This window comes from Lithobates pipiens, unplaced genomic scaffold (assembly GCF_037356315.1).
Source record: "Lithobates pipiens isolate NorthernLeopardFrog02 unplaced genomic scaffold, aLitPip1_a1.2 Scaffold_11, whole genome shotgun sequence".
Lineage (NCBI taxonomy): Eukaryota > Metazoa > Chordata > Amphibia > Anura > Ranidae > Lithobates > Lithobates pipiens.
This window is the reverse complement of record NW_027507696.1, coordinates 10,490,711-10,516,947: the sequence shown is the minus strand read 5'-3', so window position 1 is coordinate 10,516,947 and position 26,237 is coordinate 10,490,711. Positions and strand designations below refer to the sequence as shown.

At 37.0% G+C, this 26,237-nt stretch overlaps 1 protein-coding gene across 1 annotated transcript in view; it reads right to left on the bottom strand.

Annotated features, from left to right (window-relative positions):
- Positions 1–1,268: 1,268 nt before the first annotated feature.
- The window catches only part of LOC143961030 (M1-specific T cell receptor alpha chain-like), a 62,832-nt gene continuing 37,863 nt past the window's right edge, over positions 1,269–26,237 (bottom strand). Inside the window, exons 7-10 of the mRNA XM_077470156.1 lie at positions 9,004–9,285; positions 7,234–7,287; positions 4,099–4,206; positions 1,269–2,112 (exon numbers count right to left, since the gene is read on the bottom strand). Of these exons, the coding sequence (XP_077326282.1) occupies positions 4,100–4,206; positions 7,234–7,287; positions 9,004–9,285 (443 nt within the window). The 3' untranslated portion in view covers positions 1,269–2,112; position 4,099. The remainder of the gene's footprint in view (positions 2,113–4,098; positions 4,207–7,233; positions 7,288–9,003; positions 9,286–26,237) is intronic.

Genomic DNA, 26,237 nt, shown 5'->3' with positions numbered 1-26,237 from the left:
GTACCTATCTGCAGCCCATCAGAGTACCTGAGTACTTATCTACAGTTCATGCCTCATAGAATATACGTTGTGGTGTTTGCTTTCCAAAATTGGGTCTTTTTTGGGTAATTCCACTGTCCTGGTGCTCAAGGACCTTCAAAATTGTGATAGGAATGAAATGAGGTGAAATTTATGGTCCTAGAACGCCTGAAGGTATTACTTCAATGTTGTACCACTGTATGTGGACTGGCTGTGTAAAAGTCTCACACATGTCATATCACCATAGTCGGGATGAGTAACAGAATATATTTTGGGGTGTAATTTTTGCTATATACATGCTATGAGTTAGAAATATCTTATAAGCTCTGACAACTTTGTGTAAAAAAAAAAATGGTTTTCATTTTCTTTCCATGTTCTCTGAAGACTTGTGTAAAAAAAAACTGTTCAAAAGACTCATAATGCTTCACAGAATATACGTTGGGGTGTTTTCATTCCAAAATGGGGCAATTTTGTGGGTAATTCCATTGTCCTGGTGCGTCAAGGCCTTCAATAGGTTGTTAGGAAATTATAGGTGTAATTTATGCATCTAGAACGCCTGATGGTGCTCCCTGAATGTTGGACCTCTCTATGTGGCCAAGTTGTGTAAAATATCACACATGTGCTATAGCCATACTCAGGAGGAGTAGCAGAATGTATTTTGGGGTGTAAATGGAAGTATGCGTATGTTGTGTGTGAGAAATAACTTGTTATTATGATAATTTTGTGGAAAAAAAACTTTTTTTTCTTAATGGAAAAAAATTACAACTTCAAAAAACTCACAATGCCTCTTACAAAATACTTTTTACTGCCTACTTTTCAAAAAGCAGTCATTTGGAGGGTGTTTGTACTTTCCTGACATTTCAGGGCCTCAAGAAATGAGATAGGCCATCAGTACATCAAAGAGATTTAGCAGTATAGATTTTGGCCCAAATTTATGAACAAAAATGACTTATTTGCAAAATGTTAACATAGAAACAAAAAAAAAAGTGTTCATTTTCACTCTTTTTTTTCACTTATGTCTCAAAAAATAAAAAAACCCAGTGGTGATTAAATACCACCAAAAGAAAGCTCTATTTGTATGAAAAAAAAGATAAAAATGTTGTTTGGGTACAGTGTTGCATGATTGAGTAATTGGCATTCAAAGTGTGGGAGAACTGAAAGCTGAAAATTGATCTGGGCAGGAAGGGTGTGTAAGTGCTCTGTACTGAAGTGTTTAATAATGTAATAAGAAGAAAGGCAATAACAAACAATTTATTTTTAATAAAACTTTTATTTGTTACATTGTAAATAAACATAATTTTATAAAAGATTTGACTGTTATGATCACATTTTACAAACATTACATAGATAATACCACAAACACACATGTAACATTCATTTTAGTCAAGTGAATCATAAAGCTAATAAAAAGAACATACCAATTGCTTATTGATAGGAAAATTAAGTGCTGGTTAACATGGATCTGGCAGAAATATAAAACAGAGACTAATGTATGTTTTTTTTTAAATCCACATTCAAATGAGAGAGCATCTATACAAATCATGCAACGTGTTTAAAATAACAAACACTTCTGAACAATAAAGTGATCGTATGGTAAGAATATATAATGTTTACAAATGGTATATACTGTATTAATTATTAATTGTTGTGACATTTGAAAGCATATTTATTTTCAGTTTATATTATGCGATTTACAGGAGTTTTCTTTTGATGTTTTGGAATAAATAGCTTGTTTCAAATTAATGTAATCACAACAATAATTGTAACATATACTTCCCTAATAGTGTGCTTTCTATATCTGCAGGTGTCCCCGTTCCTTGATCTGGGCCTAACTTCCCAACTCCCACAATTCAAAGTGCATTTCTCTATGGGTTGCTGAGATACCTTGGAGAAACATTGGCAAGAACCAAAACCATGATAAGCACTTTTTATAATAACAACTTTGCTTTATATCATATATACAAATCTATAGATATTACATGTACAGCATAAAAATGAATCCAGATCCATTTCACTGAAAAATAGCATTACAGTTTTTATTCGAAAATCTGAGATGATAATAGATGGTAGTCCATATATCCAAAATACCAATTTCTGTTAGGGAACAGGAACATATGATTACAATAGGAAATGCACAGTACACTTTATTAAAAATACATCTTGCCTAAAATTAGTTTTCTAGAGCAAGCAAAATTTAGGCTGGGTACACACTAGTATGAATTGGATGCTGGTTTGCCCGCATGACAGGAGCCTATCTCCGGGGCAGCTGCGGAGTGGATTGCACAGAGATCCTGTGTGTCTTTGGCTCAATTTCAGGGCCAAATTCAAGCAAAAATTTGGGCCTGATTCGTCCCTGAAAGGGAAAACAGGGATGCACCGGACCCCTGCTGTGATCCGCATCTGGCACTAGTGTGAACCCAGCTTTAAACTCACACAAACTCATACAATTTACTAAAGGAAAATAGACTGCTCACTAAGCTTAGTGAATACAATTAACCAATCACGTGCAAGACAAAATCCTGTTTTTTTTTTTTGTAAGTATGTGCATGATTTAGTATTCTGAGGGGATGCAGGTTCACCCTATTTTTTTGGCTGAGTGAAAATACTTTACTTTTTTAGTAAATCAAGCTCACTCAATGTGTAAAGTTAAACAGCAGGTTGATTTTCTGGGAATAGAGTATTTATTTAGCAAAGGGGGTATTTGCTAAGCTATGTAAATACAATGAAGATGTGTTTACCTCCATCAACTAATCATGTGTCAGCAAAATCCTTTTTTTTTATATTTCACTACTGAATATTTACTTTTATTTACATATTTGCATTTTTCACATGCCTGTTAAAATCAGGATTTTTGGCTAAAAAAATGACAACCTCCCAGACATTATACTTTTTATTTCTGAAAGCAGAGACCCTGAAGAATAACATGGTTGTTGCAATGTTGTACAATATTTGTGCGCAGCAATTTGTAAAATCCAAGTTCTCAGGAAATCAGGTACCAAACATGTAAACATTTAAAATTGCACACACCTGTGAAATGGCGGGAAACTACATTACCTAAAATTGTCAATAGACAACGCTTTAAAAGTTTTTACAGGTTGCTATTTTAGATTTAAACCCATGCAAGATATACATGCGCATTTGCATTGGCGCGTAAGCATGGGGAACACAGGCATTCTAAAAAAAATTTTTTTTTTCATTTAAATGTATTTTTTTTAAACTTTTTTACAATTTAAAACAGCACCCTTGTGATAGCTTTGGCAGTGACAGGTTTTCTTCATGGAGAGATATATGCTCAATTAGACCCCTAACCCCTGCTCTGTCCTCCAAGGCACCCAGTCAAACACAGATTGGTTTGATTGGCTGCCTCCCTAGCCAATACCAGCCAGGTAAACAAATGACTGAAACTCAAAGTGACAAAATCCATGCCACTAATTCACAAATCACAGAGGAAGGGGAGTAACAGATGTTCCTCTTTCTCCTTTATGTGCAGCTGACCCAACCACTTACAACTGTCCCAGGCTCTTAAATGGAATAGGAGAGCCCAGGAACAGTGGTGTGCAGTGGGAGAGGGGCTTGTTTCTGAGCCCTGCAAAAGTGATTGGGCGGCTATACAGCAGCTTGGATCACTTTTCCAGTAAAGCCAAATGCCAGCTCTAAAATACGACACCAGGATAAAGTCTGCAGCTGCAGCCATGATCCCGATATAACCGATTCCAGTCCAGGACAGAAAAAGTGAGTAATGTGAAGCTGAGTTCACTTCAATTATCAAAACATTTGCAAGCAAAAAGCATATAAAGTATATTCTTAAATTCCCCTGATATTCCCTCACTAGGTATTCAGGTTAAACCCAGCTTCCACTCACTCACTAAGCTAAATTAACTTTATTTTGCTAGGTGAATAGTCTCTACTCCTTTAAAAAATCAACACAAAAAGGGTTTGGTGCCAAAGAGAAATCCTCTAAGAATATCAGGACTAATCAGTGCCTGTAAAAATAGCAAAAATAGCACCAGCACATTTATAAACATTCACTTTCCTCCTTATTCATACAATAGGGAAGTAGTCTCCAACAGTATTACCTACCTTATGATGACCAAAGTCTTAGGGTTATTATGAGATTAAATATAATAGCTTTGGCTGTTAAAACCCTCAATCCAAGCACTGTTAGGGACATTGTGTTCAATCTTGGATCTGTAAGAAAGAAAGAAAGTTATAATGTTTTTGGTGGATACTAGTTGTTAAATCACTTAAAGCAACAAATTCACATTGCCCATTTAGGGCTTCTCCATAATCTCCCCAGTACAACAATCAAGCTTTTGTAAGCTATGGTGTCAATTGGTGTTAGAGTTTAAACAGAGACAGGCATATGATGAGAATGGTGATTGGACAGTCCACAAGCACTGTCATATAGGGCAGTCACCTGCTCCTCCATACCTGAAAACCCATCTGCATTTGCAATGGTCCATCAGTACGAGGGGTGGTGAGGCAGGGTGGCTGAATAATTTACATGCCTGGGAGGTGGGCTTTGTGCAGACCGTGACTGTACAAAGTGACTGTCTCTTAAAAGCTTTTTCTTGTGGTCTCCAGAAGCAAGATTTACTAAACAATTTGAGAATTATCCAATCATGTGCAAATACATTTCCTTTTTTATTTATTCCCTCTGCACATGGTTGCACATCCAATATAAACAGGAATAGGCTTTTCATGTGATTGGATACCTGAAATGAATATACACAAATTATTGTGGGAAGATTACCAACTACATTAGTAAACCTGCCTCAAGATCTCAGTGCTTGGGTTCCTTCAGTCTGCATACCAACTGTAGCAATAATGAAAAGGCCCCACTTTCTCTGTTGCATTATTAGTGTATCAGTAACTACAGTATGTGACAGCAGGAGTGGAAAAACCAGGATCACCACTGGGTTAGCGAGTAGACTCAACAAGATTTAACTTCTAATTGAAATATACTTTTTATATGAATACCTCAATTTACAATTTCCTGTTACTGGAATTTTAGGAAAGAGGGAAAAGGTTTCAATGTCCCCCTTTTCCTCATGGGAAATCAGCAGGATGGGGGCAGTTTCAAGCTCCCCTTTGGAGAGCCGGCAAGGGCTCTCAGGTGAACACCTGTTGCTCACATGGCCTGGGTAAGGAATACAGGTGACTTTCCCGGGCTTTTGGGGTACAGGTCTTAAAGACCGGTTAATTCTGGTCAAATCCAGCACAGGATAGGGCTATATAAGAGGAGTCCCGTTCAGTGAGGCTCAGTCGCCTCAGAAGACGGATCTGGGGTGTTCCCCTCCCCCGCTCCCCTTCTTTTTTATTTTTTGTTAAGGCTGTAATTATGTGGTGGTGTCAGCTTTGTAAAAAAAAAATCTAATAATAATAATATTATACAAAGGAGGACTAATCTGTTTAATGGTAATTTGTTTTGTGAAATATTGTTATAAGTTTGTAGGGATAAATTTTGGAGTCTGAACATTTTTTATGCAGCCTAAGTCATAGTGGCTAGGTTGTTAAAGTTGAGTGATTTGGTTTTATTATTATGAATAAAGTTATTATCTTAAAACCAATAATAAAGCAGCCATAGCCTTATTTATTCCAACATTTGTCTGAAGTTTCTTACTTATATTTAATTTAAGTTATTTAGGATTCCTGCCTGCTGTCCCATGCCTTCATGTTAACCCTTATACAAATTAGAATTTTAATTCAAGATTTGAGAATGCAATTTGTAATTGTATGTGTAAGAGAGCAAAGCATATTGTAATCTATAAATGTCTTTGTTTCATTTATATCAAACAAGTGTGTTTTTGTTTGTGTCACAGAATTAATTCTGTGTCTAATTTGAAAGGGTCACAAATTAGTGCTATCTAATCTAATTTGTGAACTACTGAATGTACAAATGTTTGATTCCTTGTGACTAACTCCCTTTAAGATTAAACATTTTGATGTAAACGTAACATTATCATTTTGGCCTTTGCAACAGTAATTCTACAAATTAGAGGAAACTTATATGTTTGCTATTCTTCATTAAAAGATTAATAATTATGAGCTGTCACAGAACAGTTCATTCGATGAAGAAGCTTCTGCTGCATACGTTTTTGATGATAGAGGTGCAATAGCCTGTTGTAAAAGGGTACAACTAAAAACAAAATATGTAGTTATAGTCTTTGTGTAGACTTATAGAAGAGAAACTGAGTACCATAAAAACAACCTTTTTATGTACCATTAAAAATCTATTACACATCATTAGATATTACTCTACACATAGACGTTCACAACATTTAAATTTTGCGATTACAGTTCACATGTGGTCTTTATCAGAGTCTTTTTTTTAAAGATTTATCAATCTTTAACAGATTAAAATCAGCCAGTAAGTTAGATTGGAATTCCTAGCATGCGTATGTTGCCCACATAGGTACAAATAAGTAAGCCAAGGTGAAGCCACTGACTCTCAGTTGGGAAATTCAGGTACATTCAGTAAAGAGCCAATGACCCAATGTGAACAGCAGTCCAGTCTCAATGTGAGTAAGTAACCTTTTCTTTCACACTAAGGCAGTTTTCAGGCATTTTAGCTCCTGTAAAGTGCCTGAAAACTGTCTCCCATGCGGCCCAAATGTGAAAACCCGAGTGCTTTCACACTGGGGCATTAAAAAAAGTCCTGCAGCATCTTTGGGGTGGTTTGGGAGTGCTCCCAAAATGCCCTAACCATTGAAATGAATGAGCAGCGCTTCTGATAACCTGAAAAGCATTTCCGAAGCAGCACAACACACACGGTTTTTACCCCTTCTTCAGCCGCTAGCAGGGGTGAAAAGGGCCCTGCTAGTGGCCAAAAAGTGCTGCTTAAACAGCGCTAAAGCTCTGCTAATACAAGCACCGTTTTAATGCTACCATGGCCCCAGTGTGAAAGTAGCCTAAAGACAGCATGGTAGTCAAAGTAGTCAAGGCGCATATATTCCAAAGAGGGGGCTCTTAATAAGTATCTTAGAAACAAATGCAGTTCACATGAATTTAGCCTGTACCAGATTTTTAATGGCACATAAAAAAAGTTGTTTTTATGGTACTCAGGTTGTCTTCTATATCTTCTCTTCTATATGTCCACACATATGTGACTACATATTCTGTTCATAGTTGTACATGATTTACTCGGATGTGGGCATATAGCACACATAGATTGGGCTTTTCTCACGTCATAGATATTATGAAAAGGTAACTTACTTGTTCGGAAATTCTTATCGATGGAAATTGATGAGCAGGTCTCTTCAGTGTCATCTGAAAAATAAAATAGGTTATTAGATAATGGTTACATTCCAGAATAATAAACACAACAGCTTCAACTTTATTTGTTATCATAGTATGGCTTAGGCAGGTTATCTCTGATCTCTACAGCCACAAAATACTTTCAAAGAAACATAATTCTAGGCTTTCTAAATGACTTATAGGTGGGCCATGACAAAGGTTGTGGCTGGTTTTGTAGACATGGTCATATATGGGTGGTTGCAATGGCAGATACATAGGATCTGGTAAGATCCTGTCTAGGGTTGATTTATTAAAACTGGAGAGTGAAACATCTGGTGCAGCTGTGCATGGTAGCAAATCAGCTTCTAAGTTTAGTTTGCTCAATAAAGCTTTGACAATAAAACCTGGAAGCGGATTGGTTTTGACGCAGAGCTGCACCAGATTTTGCACTCTCCAGTTTTAGTAAATCAACCCCCTAATGTTGCCTCCATCAGCAATGAAGGCTGGCCGATATATCTGCAGATACTGACTGGCCAGTATGGGAGAAGTGGTTACAAAGGAGATAAAACTACATAGCTATGCACAAAAAAATGCTCAGTCATAAATAATATGGTATACATGATTACTAAAGAATGTTTCATTACTTCTGTCCACCATAAAGTCAGGACTGAACAGAGACCAGTATTGTCTTAGGCATTTATTATATTCTAATAATAGTTCTGGCATGATATATTCTGGTTTCATATTTTTTTTTTGTGTTTATAGCCAACATCTGCTGAGCCAAACAGAAAATTACTTTTTACGCATATGCCTCACTTTCAGCTGAAAATACTTTACTTTTTTAGCAAATCAAGCTCAATCAATGTGTAAAGTTAAACAGCAGGTTGATTTTCTGGGAATAGAGTATTTACTTAGCAAAGGGACTATTTGCTAAGCTATGTAAATAGAATGAAGATGTGTTTACCTCCATCAACTAATCATGTGTCAGCAAAATCCTTTTTTTTTATATATTTCACTACTGAATATTTACTTTTATTTACATATTTGCATTTTTCACATGTCTGTTAAAAGCAGGATTTTTTGCTAAAAAAATTAAAGCCCCCTAGAAATGATACTTTTTATTTCTGAAAGCAGAGACCCTAGAAAATAAAATGGTGGTTGTTGCAATGTTGTACAATGTTTGCACAGCATTTGTAAAATCCAAGTTCTCAGGAAATAGTATACCTAAATTTATTTTAGTGGACCCAAGCACAATATAATACCCATTTTTTTTTGGGGGGGGGGGGGGGAGAATAAAAAAAAATTATGTTGCACTGAGTAAACAGGTACCAAACATGTCAACATTTAAAATTGCACACACCTGTGAAATGGCGGCAAACTACATTACCTAAAATTGTCAATAGGCAACGCTTTAAAAGTTTTTACAGATTGCTATTTTAGATTTAAACCCATGTAGGATCTACATGCACATTTGCATAGGAGCGTAAGCATGGGGAACGCAGGACTGTTTGTAGAGCGGCTCCGACCGGAGCTGTCAGATTTGCTGGGTTGAACGAAAAAAACAAACAGTTGTATCTACAAGGTCTAACTCATTTACCTGTATTTAGGAATTGGACATGAGTGATTTACAATATATATGTTCTACTCATTTTGTATTTGTAATGCAGACAATAACTTTTTGGTGACTTGGTTATTTTTTCGTGACATTCAGTATCTATAAAGGATAAAAGTGAACTGTGATTTATTTACCTGTGTCAGAATATGCGGAGAAAGCTTCAGAATCATAATTCCCATTACAGGTAACATCTTTATTGTTATCCCATATGACTGTACTGTATCTCCAGATATTATTTGTTGATTTGTCCAACACAGCCACCGTAGTCAGATTTACATCGTTCTCATTAATCCTTAAAGTTTTGTTGGGACTTGGAAAATCTGTGATAAGGCACACAGAATTTGGCAGATTTGACAGATTTTCAGTGGATTCAGAAGATTTCAATTTGTACACAGAGGGGATTTTTCTCTGTGTTTCTGCAAATAAAAAAAGAAGATGAAATTGAGTATCTAATTCCTGTTCAACATTATCAGGACATCTATTTAATAAACATAATGATAAAGCATCATCGAGTAATTATCTTTTGTAGCTGTGGTTGTATTTTCTTTAGTTATGTTTTCCAAGTAAATTAGCCAAAAACTTTAAAATGAGTCTCAAGAAATGAAAATTCCATCATTTCAAAAATAAAGAGTAGGTACAGTTCATACAAACATTGTGTTTAGCCTTTCTTGCCTATTGTCTCAACACTGCTGCATTTCAGATTTTACTAAATCAGTATTATTCTTACACAATTTATTCATATATTTTATCCATAAACATGCCTAGATTTTAAATCACGAAATACAAGTAAACTCCACTACTGCAAAAACGAGGATATCATGCTGAATCATTAACTGGTATATCCAAAATATGTATGCACTATTATGCATGATATAAACATAATCCCGAATCTGTTAATCAAGATTAGCAACATAAAATATGCATATCTAGTTATGATTTTCATCTATGGATTATGAAGAGCTCTAATGTTGGCCATGCAAGCATAACTTCTTTAACAACTTCAGCCTACTTCAACGAGTTTTCGCTAGAAAAATGGCCAAATGAATAAATGCAACCTACTACCAATAGTTTCCATCAGCACCATGCAATGATCTTTTGCATTGTTGCAATTGATAACTGGTAATTGCAAAATTATTACTTTAATTGCCTGAAAATGTGTATGTGACTAGCTTAATATTATTACACTGATAAAACTAAATTCTATACCACTTACTTTGACAATACTAGCAATGCAGTTCCTTGGTCAAACGTGACCTTATTTGTGCCATAATCAACACAGTGCTTGCCACCCCAGCATAAACATTAGAGTATAAACATAATGAGTGACACTTAAACGTAGTACACAATTATTTAGTGTATCAAAAACTGAATTATACGGTGGCATTAATACAATAATAGTAGTAATCTATGCTATATACAGACTTATTACTATTTTTGGGCACATGGAAAAGATATTAGATACATTACTACTTACATTTTCTAAAATAATCTATCATGCATGGACTCATATGTCATGATATAAATCTTTCTTAAGTGTGGACATTAAAATGAAAGGGCACGGTATTAAATAAAAATAACTAATCCCCATATGAGAGACCTAGCCACATAAGACTTACTTAGAGTAACAGACAGAATAGTTCCTCTGACAAATATTAGTTTCCTTAGACCCTCATAATCACAGTGTTACACTTCCTTACACTCTGGGCTTAAGAGCAATTCTGTATAATGATGTTCTACTACCTAAGACTACCACATTTTTAATAATTATTGAATTGAAAATAGTTAGATATAAGATGCTTTATTGTTGGCTGTAAAAACAATCCAGTTAAAATAATCTTGGCATATTACAAGTTCCTTTATTTATTCTAACATATGTTTTCAAGTTCATTTATTATGCCTTACCAAAGGAAATTAGAAAAGTAGGCCCATGACTCAACAGCCTGAATATTTGCATTGTTTTCATAGAAGAAACCTATTTTTGGTGTTCATATGAACATGTATTTCTAAATAGCAAGCTACCCAATGTATTATTTCAAAAAAACAACACATTTTCTATAACTATATTACTGATATGTTGCTTTGACTGTTGAACACTGGAACTAGCAAATACAGAAAGAGACTTTTAAATCCCTACTCTGGGCAGTGAAAACAAATTACACTTGCAGTGGAGCCCCACTGCACTAAATGCTTGCTGTGTCCGGGCGCAGAGGAATATATTATAATACATTATTCCTTGCGATAGTAGGCTTCCACCATGCTCTATTACTGGCCCTCTGAAGCAAGTCTCTGAGGTGGTCTGTCCTGTGGTGTTTAACTCTGACATCAGCATGTACAATGCAGGACCAGCAGGCCTGCATTGTTTGTTAGGACAGCAAGGCTCATTAACAACAATAAACACTGAAAAAAGAGGACAGTGTCGGCTGCCTAGGGAGTAAGGAATAAAATAAGTATTATAGTTTGTTTCTTTACCCTTAGACATAATAATAAGCTTTTATCCTGTGTGTGTGTGTGTGTGTGGGGGGGGGGGGGGGGTCATTGAAAGTGTTTTTTATTTTAATTCCTGGAGTTTGGCTCTAAATACGATGTTTGGCTGATTTAATGCCCATACAAAAAGTATGAAAATTAGGAACATACCAGGTTTTACCTTCACATTTGTTCCCAAAGATGAGATTACTAGAACTGCTATAATCACACAGTGCTACACACACATGAATTAATGGAACCCTGTACTGAGTGAAATATGGAGCTGCCATTGCTGACGTCCTTGTGAAAAATCTAATTGATTTGCCTCTTTCTGGCTTCATTTTTTTTTCCGACACTGACCTTGTAAAGTTATTGTTAGAACACTAATGGTCAGCATATTTGTGCCACATAGAGACTCAAAAACAAACCCATACAAGACAGTCAATTTACATTCTCGAAAGAAATGGGTAGCAATGACAGCCAATGTATTTTCATCCCTATAGGTTTCCTTTAAATTATATTTCTAATGATGACTAATAATAGTTTTGAGAAAAATTATTTTGTAAGAACTCAAAATAAATTATTTCTTGCAAATGTGTCTTAAAGGGCATGTATACTTATGTACTCATCCAACCATCTGAGTACCCGGCAAGTTTAATATATATTAGTGTTTGCTAAATCATTCATAAAGGACAAAAATATCTTTTTCAGTTCACTTATAAAACCACAGTTGATAAAATCACTGATAACGTTTTGTTATTTATATATAGGAAAATATAGTTATAATTTATATAAATTAGCTTTCCCCCAATTTGCAAGCACATAAACCCTTAAAAGAAACTCTCATTGAGGCCCTCCTTCTCAAAATGCTGTCTCTGATCTCAATCATTTTTTAACCACTTTCAGACCGGACCATTTTGCTGGTAAATGACCAGAGGTCTTTTTACAATTTGGCACTGCGCTGCTTTAACTGGTAATTGCGCGGTCATGCAATGTTGTACCCAAACAAAATTTGCGTCCTTTTCTTCCCACAAATAGAGCTTTCTTTTGATGGTATTTGATTGCCTCTGCGATTTTTATTTTTTGCGATATAAACGTAAAAAGACCGCAAATTTTGAAAAAAAATGATATTTTCTACTTTTTGTTATTAGAAAAATCCAATAAACTCAATTTTAGTCATACATTTAGGCCAAAATGTATTCAGCCACATGTCTTTGGTAAAAAAAAAGTCAATAATTGTATATTTATTGGTTTGCGCAAAAGTTGTCACATCTACAAACTAAGGTACGTTTTCTGGAATTTACGCAGCTTTTAGTTTACGACTGCCTATCTCATTTCTTGAGGTGCTAAAATGACAGGGCAGTACAAAACCCCCCCAAATGACCCCATTTTGGAAAGTAGACCCCCTAAGGAAATTGATAAGAGGCATGTTGAGCCCATTGAATATTTTATTTTTTTGCCTCAAGCGATTGAATAATGACAAAAAAAAAATTTTTTTTTTTTTTTTACACAAAGTTGTCACTAAATGATATATTGCTCACACATGCTATGGGCGTATGTGAAATGACACCCCAAAATAAATTCTGCTGCTTCTCCTGAGTACGGGGATACCACATATGTGGGACTTTTTGGGAGCCTAGCCGCGTACAGGGCCCCGAAAACCAAGCACCGCCTTCAGGCTTTCTAAGGGCGTAAATTTTTGATTTCACGCCTCACTACCTATTACAGTTTTGAAGGCCATAAAATGCCAAGATGGCACAAAACCCCCACAAATGACCCCATTTTAGAAAGTAGACACCCCAAGCTATTTGCTGAGAGGCATGTTGAGTCCATGGAATATTTTATATTTTGCCACAAGTTGCGGGAAAATTACAAACTTTTTTTTTTTTTTTTTTTTTTCACAAAGTTGTCACTAAATGATATATTGCTCATGCATGCCATGGGCATATGTGAAATGACACCCCAAAATAAATTCTGCTGCTTCTCCTGAGTACGGGGATACCACATATGTGGGACTTTTTGGGAGCCTAGCCGCGTACGGGGCCCCGAAAACCAAGCACCGCCTTCAGGCTTTCTAAGGGCGTAATTTTTTGAGTTCACTTCTCACTACCTATTACAGTTTTGAAGGCCATAAAATGCCAAGATGGCACAAAACCCCCACAAATGACCCCATTTTAGAAAGTAGACACCCCAAGCTATTTGCTGAGAGGCATGTTGAGTCCATGGAATATTTTATATTTTGCCACAAGTTGCGGGAAAATTACAAACTTTTTTTTTTTTTTTTCACAAAGTTGTCACTAAATGATATATTGCTCATGCATGCCATGGGCATATGTGAAATGACACCCCAAAATAAATTCTGCTGCTTCTCCTGAGTACGGGGATACCACATATGTGGGACTTTTTGGGAGCCTAGCCGCGTACGGGGCCCCGAAAACCAAGCACCGCCTTCAGGCTTTCTAAGGGCGTAATTTTTTGAGTTCACTTCTCACTACCTATTACAGTTTTGAAGGCCATAAAATGCCAAGATGGCACAAAACCCCCACAAATGACCCCATTTTAGAAAGTAGACACCCCAAGCTATTTGCTGAGAGGCATGTTGAGTCCATGGAATATTTTATATTTTGCCACAAGTTGCGGGAAAATTACAAACTTTTTTTTTTTTTCACAAAGTTGTCACTAAATGATATATTGCTCACGCATGCCATGGGCATATGTGAAATGACACCCCAAAATAAATTCTGCTGCTTCTCCTGAGTACGGGGATACCACATATGTGGGACTTTTTGGGAGCCTAGCCGCGTACGGGGCCCCAAAAACCAAGCACCGCCTTCAGGCTTTCTAAGGGCGTTACAGTTTTGAAGGCCATAAAATGCCAAGATGGCACAAACCCCCCCCCCCAAATGACCCCATTTTAGAAAGTAGACACCCCTAAATTTAGGGGTACACTAGTGAGACTAGGTAATAAATGGCGGGTGCCCTGAAACTATAAAAAAATAACTAACCAACCAGCGTCACCTGTAACAGTTATATGGTGATCACTGGTGAAAGGGTTAACTAGGGGGCAATCAGGGGGCTTTATGCGGTAGTATATGGGGGTCCCTGGCGCTATAAAAAGCTGCGGCGAACCTAAATACCTACCTGCCTAACTAGCGTCACCTGTGACACTAATACAGCGATCAGAAAAACGATCGCTTATTAGGCTGGGTTCACACTGGAGCGATGCGGGAACGCCACGAATGCGCGGCGGGTTCCCGCATCGCATGCCTCCCGGCGGCAGTTCACACTGCCCTATGCGAACTGCTGGGAGTGTCAGTGAAATGTTAATGACACCCCCAGATCAGTTCGCATATCGCAGTGCGATCTGCAAACTTGGATCGCATGGTGTGAACACCCATGCGATCCGATTCTGCTGCGGACCAAAAAAAGGGTCCCGTGCGAGTTTGCGGCGGGTGCGGCGGGTGCGACACGAATTCAGCCATACTATCTGTATAGCTGAACTCGAATCGCACAGAGATCGGATGTGATTTGCACTGCAGTGCGGTGCGAATCACATCCGTTCTCATAAACCGCTGCAATGTGAACCCAGCCTTAGTGACACTGGCGACGGGGGGTGATCACGGGGTTAAACCTTTATTGGGGGGGTTAGGGGGGTACCTTAGAACTAAAGGGGGCTAACCCTAACTGCCCTAACAGTTATTAGTCACAAATGACACCTGCCGGGTGATCAGGGGGTTAAACCTTTATTAGGTAATAAATGGCGGGTGCCCTGAAACTATAAAAAAATAACTAACCAACCAGCGTCACCTGTAACAGTTATATGGTGATCACTGGTGAAAGGGTTAACTAGGGGGCAATCAGGGGGCTTTATGCGGTAGTATATGGGGGTCCCTAGCGCTATAAAAAGCTGCGGCGAACCTAAATACCTACCTGCCTAACTAGCGTCACCTGTGACACTAATACGGCGATCAGAAAAATGATCGCTTATTAGGCTGGGTTCACACTGGAGCGATGCGGAAACGCCGCGAATCCGCGGCGGGTTCCCGCATCGCATGCCTCCCGGCGGCAGTTCACACTGCCCTATGCGAACTGCTGGGAGTGTCAGTGAAATGTTACTGACACCCCCAGATCAGTTCGCATATCGCAGTGCGATCTGCAAACTCGGATCGCATGGTGTGAACACCCATGCGATCCGATTCTGCTGCGGGCCAAAAAAAGGGTCCCGTGCGAATTTGCGGCGGGTGCGGCGGGTGTGGCGGGTGCGGCGGGTGCGGCGAATGGCTGAACTCGAATCGCACAGAGATCGGATGTGATTTGCACTGCAGTGCGGTGCGAATCACATTCGTTCTCATAAACCGCTGCAATGTGAACCCAGCCTTAGTGACACTGGCGACGGGGGGTGATCACGGGGTTAAACCTTTATTGGGGGGGTTAGGGGGGTACATTAGAACTAAAGGGGGCTAACCCTAACTGCCCTAACAGTTATTACAGTCACAAATGACACCAATGCAAAAAAAAAAAAAAAAAAAAAAAAAATGACATTGGTGTCACTGTGACTGGGGGGCAGGGGTAATTGGGGGGGTGATCGGGGGGTAAAGGGGGGGTGTGAGTGTGCCTGGCATGTTCTACTGTGTGTGGGATGTGTTGGTGCAACTCACTGATCCGCTCTCCTCCGTGTCGGAACGAAAAATACCGACACGGAGGAGAGAATACATCACTTCCTCTCCTGTGTTTACATTACAGGAGAGGAAGTGATGTCACCGGGGATTTCCATTCGTCGGGAGCGATCGCGAGGGGGTGGCCATGAATGAATGGCCGTCCCCTCGTCCGGGATCGCTCCCGAACGAAAACCGACCGCCGCAGGCACCGGGCGGGGGCCCGATCGGGCCCCCGACCCGCGGGAGGCAAATCACGTACATGTATGTGATTATGCCTGCCTGTGCCATTCTGCCGACGTACATCGGCGTGAGGCGGTCGGCAAGTGGTTAATACCTAACCAGGAATAAGCATGCAAAATATTAGTACAATCTCGATGTGTGTATTTTTGCAGGCCCCTAAACCAAACAAAATTGATGTCAACAAGACAACATTAAAACAGGAACAATTAGATCAGGAAAGTCAGAAAAATGTCAAATATCTTCATGCATGCATACTTGTTCCAGGTCATAGTATTAAAGCAAGAGGCTCACTATGACAGCCAGGCAACTAACGTTTTCCAAAAGAAGAGATAAACAATGAGAGCTTTCATATTTACTCAGTACAGGTCTTCTTTCAGATGTCTGACTTTGGATACGAATAGTTCTGCGAACATGACTCACATATAAGATTATGTATTGAATAAAATGTATAGAGTAAGGCTTTGCTACTGAAAGCAAACTTACCAAGTGTTACCAGTACTCGTGTTCCTTGTCCAAATATAAGCTTGCCATAATTATTTGCACCATGATAAACAGCTTGGCAAGAATACCCATATTGGCCTACCTATATATTGATGAGCTGCTCATTGGAACTAGATTGGAAACCTGGTTCGCATAACTTTTTTACTTCTCATGATTATTTCTTGTTAAGAATATGGCCTCAGTTCACAAAGCATTACAAAAGTTTAAGGATCTTTATTTTCAACCATGTGACTCAAACGAACTTTTTTGAAAATAAGTACATTTATCCTGGTGCTTTTTGTGAATTAAGCCTTACTTTATGTGTACAAACTGATAAACATAAAAAAAACACTTTTTACACATACACTAAGAAAACATTTTGAATTGAGTTTTAATTCAGCTTTTGCACAAAGTGGTTTCCTAAAAATAATTGCTTATTTTTTTATATAGAAATAATAGGAAACGTGCAAGCTTAAGAAAAGTAAAACATTACTATTTGTATTATATTGAAAATGTTTATATTTAGTGAATTCCATTATTTGAAATACAAAAATATGTAATACTGCAAAGTTCACTCAGTCTGTTAACACTACCAAGTGTCCATGTACGGAGCCCTCTCTGCTCAGCGGGTGATTGCTCCGTTGATCCCCGCTAAGCAGGAAGATGACAGGTCGTCTCTGCACACTGTGCAGGGACGGATCTGTCAGAGCGCCTCTCTCCCCTATGGGGAATCGGATGAGGAGGGACCATAGAGTCCATCGTCACCCGATCCGAATCTCAGACGGTAGGTTTTTTCCTCCGTCACACTTTTTCAGATCAGAGCGGGTCGGATGTCAGCGGACAAGTGACCGCTGACATCTGACACTCCATAGAGGTCTATGGAGCGTCTGTTCAGGCCTAAAAAACTGACAGGCGGACCTGAACAGACAGTCCGTGTGAAAGAGGCCTAAAAGAAAAAGAAACGAAGGAGGGCGCACTGACCTAGTGCATTACCACTGTTAAAGCTTTATTAAAGCATAAAAAAAGCAAAATATACACCACATATATACGACATCTTGTGATATCGGTTTGATCCACTGGACATCAGGTCCTGGCCTCATACAAATGCTCCTATTTTGCTGTTTTTTATGCATTAATAAATCTTTACCAGTGGTAATGCACTAGGTCGGTGCGCCCTCCTTCTATTATTTTTCTTTTAGTCTATGAATACCCATTATTCTGAGGAGGGCTGCAAGATGGCAGGCATTACTTTATAAAGTTGGTCGCACCACGTACTGAGATACTAGACACCCAAACGCAGGAGAGATTTCTACTGTTTTTTTTAACATTACTGACTAAACTAGTAGTATATAAGGGGCTTTGGTAAACTGAAGTTCACCTAAGCAAGTTTTAATTGGTAGCTAAAATTAATTAAAGGAAACCAATGTGGATAGGTTCATGGGATTATGACAGTTGATGTTGCTTATTTATTTTTAAGTGTGCATGGTTTGGGTCTGTAAGTTGATCCTGACTACCTTCTGAGTCAGTGCCCTGGAAAATGCATTCAGCTTGTGAAGTCTGAAAAGTCCTGCATATATATTCGATGTCCGTAATTTACCAGGGGATTAGGCTAAGATCAGAAAGACAACCCCAAATTTTGCCACCTCAAAAACATATTTGTAATGGCAGTGCTCACATTTTCTCCTCACGGATACCCTGTATTATAAGTGCATATAAGAAGAAATTCAAAGAATAACAATGAATTCCTCAATTACCACATATGAGTTTTAATGTATTATAAATCTTAAATACCTGGATTAACTGTCAGTTTTGTTCCTATGCCAAAAGTTATTTTTCCATATGCTACACCATCATACACAGTGCTAAACACTGATGCAATAATGTGTTATCCTTCACTGAATTAATTTCATGTACTCTTTTAAGATGCAAAAGTAAAAATAAATAGGATCTGTAAGCAGATCAGTGTAGTCTTGGAACCCCCGAGACACATTTTAGGAGCTAACAGGTTTTCATGAACATCATTATGAACATTAGTTTCTTGTGTCGTGGGATTTACCTAACCTTTTCTTAATACAAATGTTCATTGCCTATTGATTGTCACCCAATTAATTATTATTGAGTAATGGGATAAAATTATTTTCAACAACTACTGTTGTTTTTTTTTTTTTTACTACAGTGTATAATCCTTGTCTGATTTGTTAATCTTGTCTATATTTTCGATATAATAAAGGATCGTTGATAAGATGGAAACTTACCTGGCTTTACAACAAGTTTGGTTCCCTTTCCAAATATCAGTTTATCATAAGTATTATCACAGTGATAGATGGCATAGCAAGAACAGCCATCCACTTTGTCTACCCCTCAGTCCCAGACCAATTTGTTAGAATTTTTGTTTACTTGCTTTCAGATTATAAATAAACTGCCTGTTTGTTTTGGCATTTAGTTGAGCAGTACTGTATTTTTGCAGAAAATAATATGCCACCAAAAATAAATTGCTATAGGAATACAAGTCTAGTAGTATTACTGTTTATTCTCATTAATATTGCAGTGGTATTCCACCAATCCACCCTTCCATCTGTTCATCCATTTGTACCCCTGTCCATACATCCACTACTCCATCATTCCATCCATCCATCCATCCTTTCATCCACCATTCTATTTATCTATGTGGAGAGTGTAAGCTCATCATACTGCTTTCTATTTGTCTGGCTTTAAGATTAACATATTACTGGTAGACATTTCCAGCCCAGATTGGAAGTGTAATCTGCCACCAAAATGTTATTTTTTAATAGAGGCTCCTTACAGCTTAATGTGCTTGGGAAAACTCCCACAGTATCATCTTATCTAAATAATGTTCAAAAATGACCTTGCTTGGTACCCATTGATGGGAAGGGACATTGACTCTATGTTGACAAACTCTAAGCTTGTCAAACAGTGAAGCATAACACTCTTCAGGAGAAGCAAAGCAAAGCATAGTTCAGGCAGATTTACCACATTTAATATTTTTTTACTTTTGACCTTTAATTTAACATTAAATTGTCGAATCACATTTTAATTAATAATATATTTTAAATGACTTTGTTGTTAGTGTATGATTCCAACTGAAATTTGCCCACAATTCTTTTAAATAGCTATTGCAGTGACAGCTCAGTAATTTTACTTTCATCTATTTTGAAGTGTATCCATATCAAATTTTTTTTGTATTTTTATTTGTAAGGTACATTTTTATGTTTATACTTTCTTCTTTTTTGAAGTGTATCTATACCCAATTTGTAAGTTTTGGATAGAATGGAAAAAGGTTAGAACCCCTGTCAGATTTTACTTTTATATGGGGCTCTACTACACCCTATTCACACTTGTGCCACTTGTCAAGCGACTTAGGACATCAAAGTTGCATGACATGTTGTACTCCATGTTTTCCAATGATAACGATTTATATATATGTGACTTAAAGTTGCAACAACTTCAAAGTACTTTGGTCTGACTTTCATGCAACTTGAGGGCCATAGACATCAATATTAACTCTCAAAAGTTGTATGAATGTCATACCTGACAGAAGTTCTCATCTCAACTCCACTCTCCACTCTATATCCATAATTGAAAAAAGGTTTCCTCTATGGATAAAGTTAAATTTGTTACAGATACCAAGTTAATGGTTTTCCCAAAAGTCTTACTTGTAACCAAGAGTTGTGTTCCAGTTCCAAAAATTAGCTGGGTTCCTGTTCCCCAAGCTCCACTGTGCTAAATACCTCTGCAAAAATAGATCACTTCCAGTAGGATTAAACGCCAGATTACTGATTAGGCTACAATTATTGATGCTCATACCTTTTACAATGGAATATTTAGAAGGCTTCAAACATATGCTAGTAAGGTTTATGTTTTCTCAAAGCTAAACAAACAGGTTCTGACATCCAAAGGTTGCTTTCTAATGCAGGCACTTGCTCACATACATTTTACTAGGTGTTTTAGAGTAGTGTGCAGAGCAGATGGTAGTTATAAAACAAAAGTAAAAATCTAAAGTAATCAGATTTTTAGAGCTTTCACTGGACAAACTGTGCATTCAGACAAAAAATGTACATTTTTTTTTCTAAAATAAAGCACATCTACTCAGTTAATTTATTTCAGAGCTGCACAATAAGCTGCAGGAGCTCAGAAAATGCCTTGACTGGAAAAACTCCCAATGATGGAATATTGGGATATCTTTTTTTTTAAGTGTTCAAAAAAAGTTAATGAGAAATTATTAATTATAATATTTCACAGTGAAATATTGGTTATTTGTTAAACCATATGATATTTGAATAGGTATTCAAATGTAAACCACAACAGTGGACATAAAAATAAAATACTAAGTTTATAAATTTGACGACAATCCAATATTTTACCCTAAACAGTTTAGTTTTTTTTATTACATCACCACAAAACACAATTTTTGCTGATTACTTACTGGGCTTAATCAAGAGTTTTGTTCCTGATCCAAATATCATTGCACCAAAAGTATTATCACACTGAAACAACCTATAACATTAAACCTACACAGGTTGTTATCTATGAACAGGGCAATTACCTACTAGGTAACTACTTGTTAATGATTTTCTCTCCTGTCTGATCAGTATTTGCTCTGATATCCAACCATCAGGAGTTCCTATAACCACTTTTGCCTATCTGTTTTTTCATCCCTACATTATTCTTTCAAATTATCCAACAAGCATGCGATTCAATCTGTTAATGGGATTTATAAATGTATTCAGTTAATTATTCATGACCAAACCGTTGTTAGGTCAATCAATACCATTTTACCAGCATGGTAAAATTTTAGAGACATCTTTAGGTTCTGTTATCTATAATGGTTGGAATGCTAGGTTCCATAAATAAAGATATCATGTGAATTAGAGAGTACATGATAATAAAAATAATAATAACAACAATAATGATATTAATATAAAGCTACTTTTTAAAATGCACTAATGTTCTTCTCACATAACTAGTTATACTAGTTAGCGGTGCCTCTCAGAGTGTCTACAGAATTAAAAGGCATATTATTATGGTGGATGCTTAACCTTTTGTTATAATCTCTACAGGTTTTTTTTCTGATTTGTGAAACTCTCTGTCTAGTAGTAGAAATTCTGGCAGTTGCTGGCAATTACATTTTTTTTATCATTTTTGTCTCCAACCCAAACATGGCAACCTAAATCTGGCATCCATAGATAACAGTGAAATGGTAAAAGTTATGGGGACAATTACTTAATTTAAAGTACTGATTTGATTTGTAGAGCTCTCTGACTAGTGATTTCCGTATTACACCACTGTACTGGGATTTTGAAACCTGTATGTTATTTGTATATTATTTTGGTGGATATAATATCTTAAACAAAGCTATAATAGCTTTATTCCAGTAATACCTTTTAATACTCACTTGCTCTCACGGTTACTTTGGTTTCCGGATCCAAATATAAGCTTGTAACTACCAAAATCACACGGTTTATATAGGATGCTATTTTCTTTATGTTTTATCATTATTATTATTATTATTATTATTATAACTATTATCACCAATGTAAAGTTCATTGTTATTTATAATATACTGTGTGTTACATGTATCCAAAAAGCAAAAAAGTAAATATAATTTATGAGCAGAAATAGTACTGTAATGTATGCAAATTGTTGTATGAAAAATATATGTATGATGACTTACTAGGTTTAATATTTAGGATAGTTCCTGAGCCAAATATCACTTTCCATCCATCAGTATTTGCACACTGATGCACGCCATTACACTTTAGCTATCCATTGATGTTAGCTAACAAGGAAATGGTTGGTATGCCCTTTTGTAAAAGAGATTTAGAAACCCTTAATATGCATTTAGTAGTACAACTATTTATTTTACTGCAAGTTCTTAACTAGTTAAAAGGCTTAATAATCAATAGGGGAATTTATTTTTAATGTGTTAAATTAACTGAAATCCATATTTTTGTTTGATGGGCTGACTATTTGGTTCATTGTGAGTGGACTATGAGCCTCAAGTCCATGGGGAGAGCCAGGAACCTATGTCATGAGACAAAAAAATAAATCAGGCAGGTTGGATTTTTTTCAACTGATCTCTAATCTATACCTAAATTTAGACACTAAAACATAGTATAGTCATAATAGGTGTTATTTGCATTGACACAGCCTTCAAAGACTAAAACAACTAAATACAGAAAGAAAGAAAATTTTCTTTATTTTTTTTTTAACCATACTGTATGCCCAAGGCCTGGATTTTATCATCTAACATAATGCTAAATAATAATGTTTGTATTTACCTCCTAAGTTAGCAGCTTTATTACATAGAGTTAATAACTGTGGGTTAATTGTGATACCACTGGTATTTCAATACTCAGTGGGGTTGATTTATTAACCGATGCCTGACCAGCCGCCGTTATTATACTGCGGCAAGTCGGCACGTTCCCACAAACCATCGTAGCTGTACATTGGCCCTTTAAGCGGGGATAGCAGGCATGCGTGCACGCCAATGTGTTGCAGGGGTGCCGATGCATATGGCCGGCGGTCGCGATGACCACCAGCCACGTGCAATCACGAGCAGAAGAGCCAGAACAGGGAGGTGTGTGTGTAAACACATAAATCACTGTTCTGTGAGGAGAGGAGAGACAGATCGCATGTTCCTACTAGCAAATTAAATAACACAATCAATGGAAATTAGGCCATGTTTTCTTTGAATGGCCAATGGGAGAATCAAGAAAAAATGTAATTTTGCCTTGCATGGGATTGAATGATTGTCAAGAATACAGCTGTGCTTTATGCAATAATCTCAGAAAATATTTTGAATTCTCTTAGTTAATCAACTCCAATGTTTCCCACACCTTACGTTATCATTACAGTTTGTTATAATTATGTTGTTTTAGGTCCAGAATGCAAACCAATGCATAAACATTACACATGTTTATGGCGACAAAGACCTCCATTGTTCTCAAAATACTTTTTTCAATTGCAATAAATTATGTGTGCATAAAATAAAGCTTTACTAAGAATTTTTTTACATATAAAACTAAAACTAACATTTACTGTATCATTTTACTTACTAGGCATAACTGTCAGTACTGTCCCTGTTCCAAACAATAGTTTGCCACCAGCAAAATTTGCACAATGATATGTGCCCTGACAAATAATGTGAGAATTTCTTCCTCTGCATATACAATGCTGGCAATTTACTGTATTTTATGACAGAGGTACACAGCCACGACTGAGTTTTTTTATTATGAATGTGGTGATTTAGGATTATTTAAAAAAGAGGGAAAAATTATGCCAGCCAATCATTCAGCTTGGATATGGGTATTTCAGAATATATTTAAAGACAAAACTTTTTTTGTATAAGATAGGATAGGGAATGGTTAAAACCCGTGTCAGATTATATTTGTCCTATTGGGAAGATTTCTCTTAACTTCTTGTCCTGTACACACAAATGGAAGTGCAAATGATCCTTCCAAAAATTTCCTCTTAGACCATTATTACAGTAACAGGTGTATTTTACAAGTTTGAGTAATATTCAATTTATATATATATATATATATATATATATATATATATATATATTGTGTGTTGTTCTTTCAAATAGAAATTGTTCCTGTTAAATTATTAAATACAAAATTCCAACTTTTAATCACATCAATACACATCATATATATATATATATATATATATATATATATATATATATATATATATATATATATATATATATATATACATTATATTACCAAAAGTATTGGGACACCCGCCTTTACACGTACATTAATTTTAATAGCACCCCAGTCTTAGTCCAAAGGGTTCAGTATTGAGTTGGCCCACCCTTTGCAGCTATAACAGCTTCAACTCTTCTGGGAAGGCTGTCCACAAGGTTTAGGAGTGTAGGAGTGTGTCTATGGGAATGTTTAACCATTTTTCCAGAAGCGCATTTGTAAGGTCAGGCACTGATGTTGGATGAGAAGGCCTGGCTCACAGTCTCTGCTCTAATTCATCCTAAAGGTGTTCTATCGGTTTGAGTTTTGTACTCTGTGCAGGCCAGTCAAGTTCCTCCACCCCAAACTCGCTCATCCATGTCTTTATGGACCTTGCTTTTGGCACTGGTCCAAATCATCTGGTGGAGGGGGGATAATGGTGTGGGGTTGTTTTTCAAGGGTTGGGCTTGGTTGGCTTCTTAGTTCCAGTGAAGGGAACTCTTAAGGTGTCAGCATACCAAGACATTTTGGACAATTTCATGCTCCCAACTTTGTGGGGACAGTTTGGGGATGGCGCCTTCCTGTTCCAACATGACTGCACATTAGAAAAAACAAGGTCCACAAAGACATGGATGAGCGAGTTTGAGGTGGCCTGCACAGAGTCCTGACATCAACCCAATAGAACACCTTTGTGGTGAATTAGAGCAGAGACTACGAGTCAGGCCTTCTTGTCCACATCAGTGCCTGACCTCACAAATGTGCTTCTGGAAGAATGGTCAAACATTCCCATAGACACACCCATAAACCCTTTAGACAGCCTTCCCAGAAGAAATGAAGCTGTTATAGTTGTAAAGGTTGGGCCAACTCAATATTGAACCCTACGGACTAAGACTGGGATGCCATTAAAATTCATGTGCGTGTAAAGGCAGACATCCTAATACATTTGGTAATATACTGTAGTGTATGTCAAGATCATATTCCTAATATAAAAAAAAATAGTCAGACATTAGTTATTTACTTACTAGGCAACACAGTCAGCTTTGTGCCAGATCCGAATATATACTTCCATCCAACATTATTCACACTGCTAGAAACCCCTCTACACAAACAACCCTTGGGGAGGCTATTTTAAAATGCTTTCACACAGCACTAACAGTTTTCATCCAAGATTTTACACATTTGTCTATGCCTACGTGAATCTAGTGTGAAAACATTCATACATAGACCCCTTGATGTATTCAGAGATAAACACAATGTAGGATCTGAATACTAATAATGCTTCTCTGTCATTTTAAAGCACGTTTGGCTTTGTAGTCTACCACTGCACTAATACATTTAGTTGTACTTCCCTTTTTAAGTTAGTACCCGTTTTCTACTTATGATTATTTTTCCATAAGAACATGTGGAAAACCTATTTAAATTGCAATCCAGTTATATAATTCCAGAAATTACATTTTTCATCATTTTAGTGTGTCTCTAAACCAAACATGGTAACCAAAATCTGGCATTCATAGATAAGAGAGAAATGGTAATTGACATGATTACTTCATTTAAGTTACTGATTTGATTTGTGGCACTCTCTGCCTATTGGTTTCTGTATTACATCATGTAATGGGATTTTGAAGCATGTATGTTATTTGTATAATATTTTGGTGGAGATAATATTTTAAACAAAACTATAATAGCTTCATTCCAGTAATACTCACTTGGTGTTATGGTCACTTCAGTTCCTACTCCAAATATAAGCTTGTAACCACCAGAATCACACAGTGATAGATTCTGTATCATTTACCTGTACCAATGTAAACATAAAGC